Below are 1194 nucleotides of genomic sequence, written 5' to 3'. Positions count from 1 at the left end.
ACCTGGGAGAAAAGCATACGTGTGCGTATTTCTGCTCTTGGAGGGTGGGGCTCCGATCTTCATGGCTCTTCCTTCTCCGAGGGTCTAGCAAACTCCCAGGCACTCGGTGATGTCTCATTGCTCACTTCTTGAGCTGGTTCTGAAACAAAGAGTCCGGGTTAGCCTGGCGCTGATGAGGGGAGGAGCCCTGGGGTTGTCTGGACTCCCAGATCTCACTCTGGGACTGGGATGCAGCCTGATTTCTCTGTTGTTGTGGAATTTCCTCAAGGGCACACTTGGTCCTTTAAGGCAGTCAAAGTGGCTGCAAGACCACAGGGAAGGTGCTCAGATTCAGCGAGGCTCCCTGCTTTGTGGTTCTGGACATGATGAGAGCATAGGCTTCCTAGAAATAATCCCTGCAGACTGCTGGGGGCTTCCTGACCTAAGTAAGTGGCAGAAAAAGCTCTTTATTGTCCTCCAATTGTATCCGTTTCATATTTTATTTTCCCACAGCCATGGCACTTTTATTATGCTAGAGCTTTTAGCCTCCAAGCCTGCCATGATCGTGACAGTCTTTGACAGCCACAAAATTAAAATATTACTTTTCCTAATATCTCCACCAACATTATGAATTTCATCTTGACACCCATCATCTTTCTCTTCCAGGTTCGGCTCGTCGTCTGGTGGGCCCCTGCTGAACAGCCCCTATTTCTCCTCCAGTGGGAATGGCATCAATTTTTAGATCTCCTCCTCCTACCTTAGCCCTTGGGCCGGGGCTAAGGGCTCTGAAATTCTGGCTGCTGCAACAACTTGGTAGGAAGTTTGGAAAGCCGAGATTCTGACCAGGTCGCAGACAGAAGACAGCAAGACCAGGCTCATCTATTGACCAACACTCACACACACGGCCCAAACCACACCCCGTCCCCCTCAGCATCATACTCACTTGCTCAACTACTTATGCACCTGTATTTAGCTAACAAGAGTGATTTTTGTTTTTGTTGTTGTTGGTAAAATAGAAGTAAGACACTTAATTTTAGAAAGTTTGTATTTTATGATAAAAGTATGAGCTGCTTGAAATAGAATGTGTTTGCTTGTTTTCAGTTTGCGGCTGTTGTTATGTTCTGCATAACCTTCATTGTTCATTTTCCCAACGAGACTCATCATTCACTTAGGACAGGAAGAGAGACCACGAGCGGGAGTCCTGAAGTGCTGGTC

The 1194-nt window shown here is 47.2% G+C and overlaps 1 protein-coding gene across 1 annotated transcript in view; it reads left to right on the top strand.

The window, feature by feature from the left end:
* Positions 1 to 956, top strand: part of CUNH1orf94 (chromosome unknown C1orf94 homolog) — a 37444-nt gene extending 36488 nt beyond the window's left edge. The window contains exon 7 of the mRNA XM_023758445.1: positions 646 to 956. Within this exon, the coding sequence (XP_023614213.1) occupies positions 646 to 721 (76 nt within the window). The 3' untranslated portion in view covers positions 722 to 956. The remainder of the gene's footprint in view (positions 1 to 645) is intronic.
* The last annotated feature ends 238 nt before the right edge of the window (positions 957 to 1194 follow it).

The sequence above is a fragment of the Myotis lucifugus genome, unplaced genomic scaffold, assembly GCF_000147115.1.
Source record: "Myotis lucifugus unplaced genomic scaffold, Myoluc2.0 scaffold_131, whole genome shotgun sequence".
NCBI lineage: Eukaryota > Metazoa > Chordata > Mammalia > Chiroptera > Vespertilionidae > Myotis > Myotis lucifugus.
Note: the sequence above shows the minus strand (reverse complement) of the source record. Positions and strands in the feature narration are given on the sequence as shown.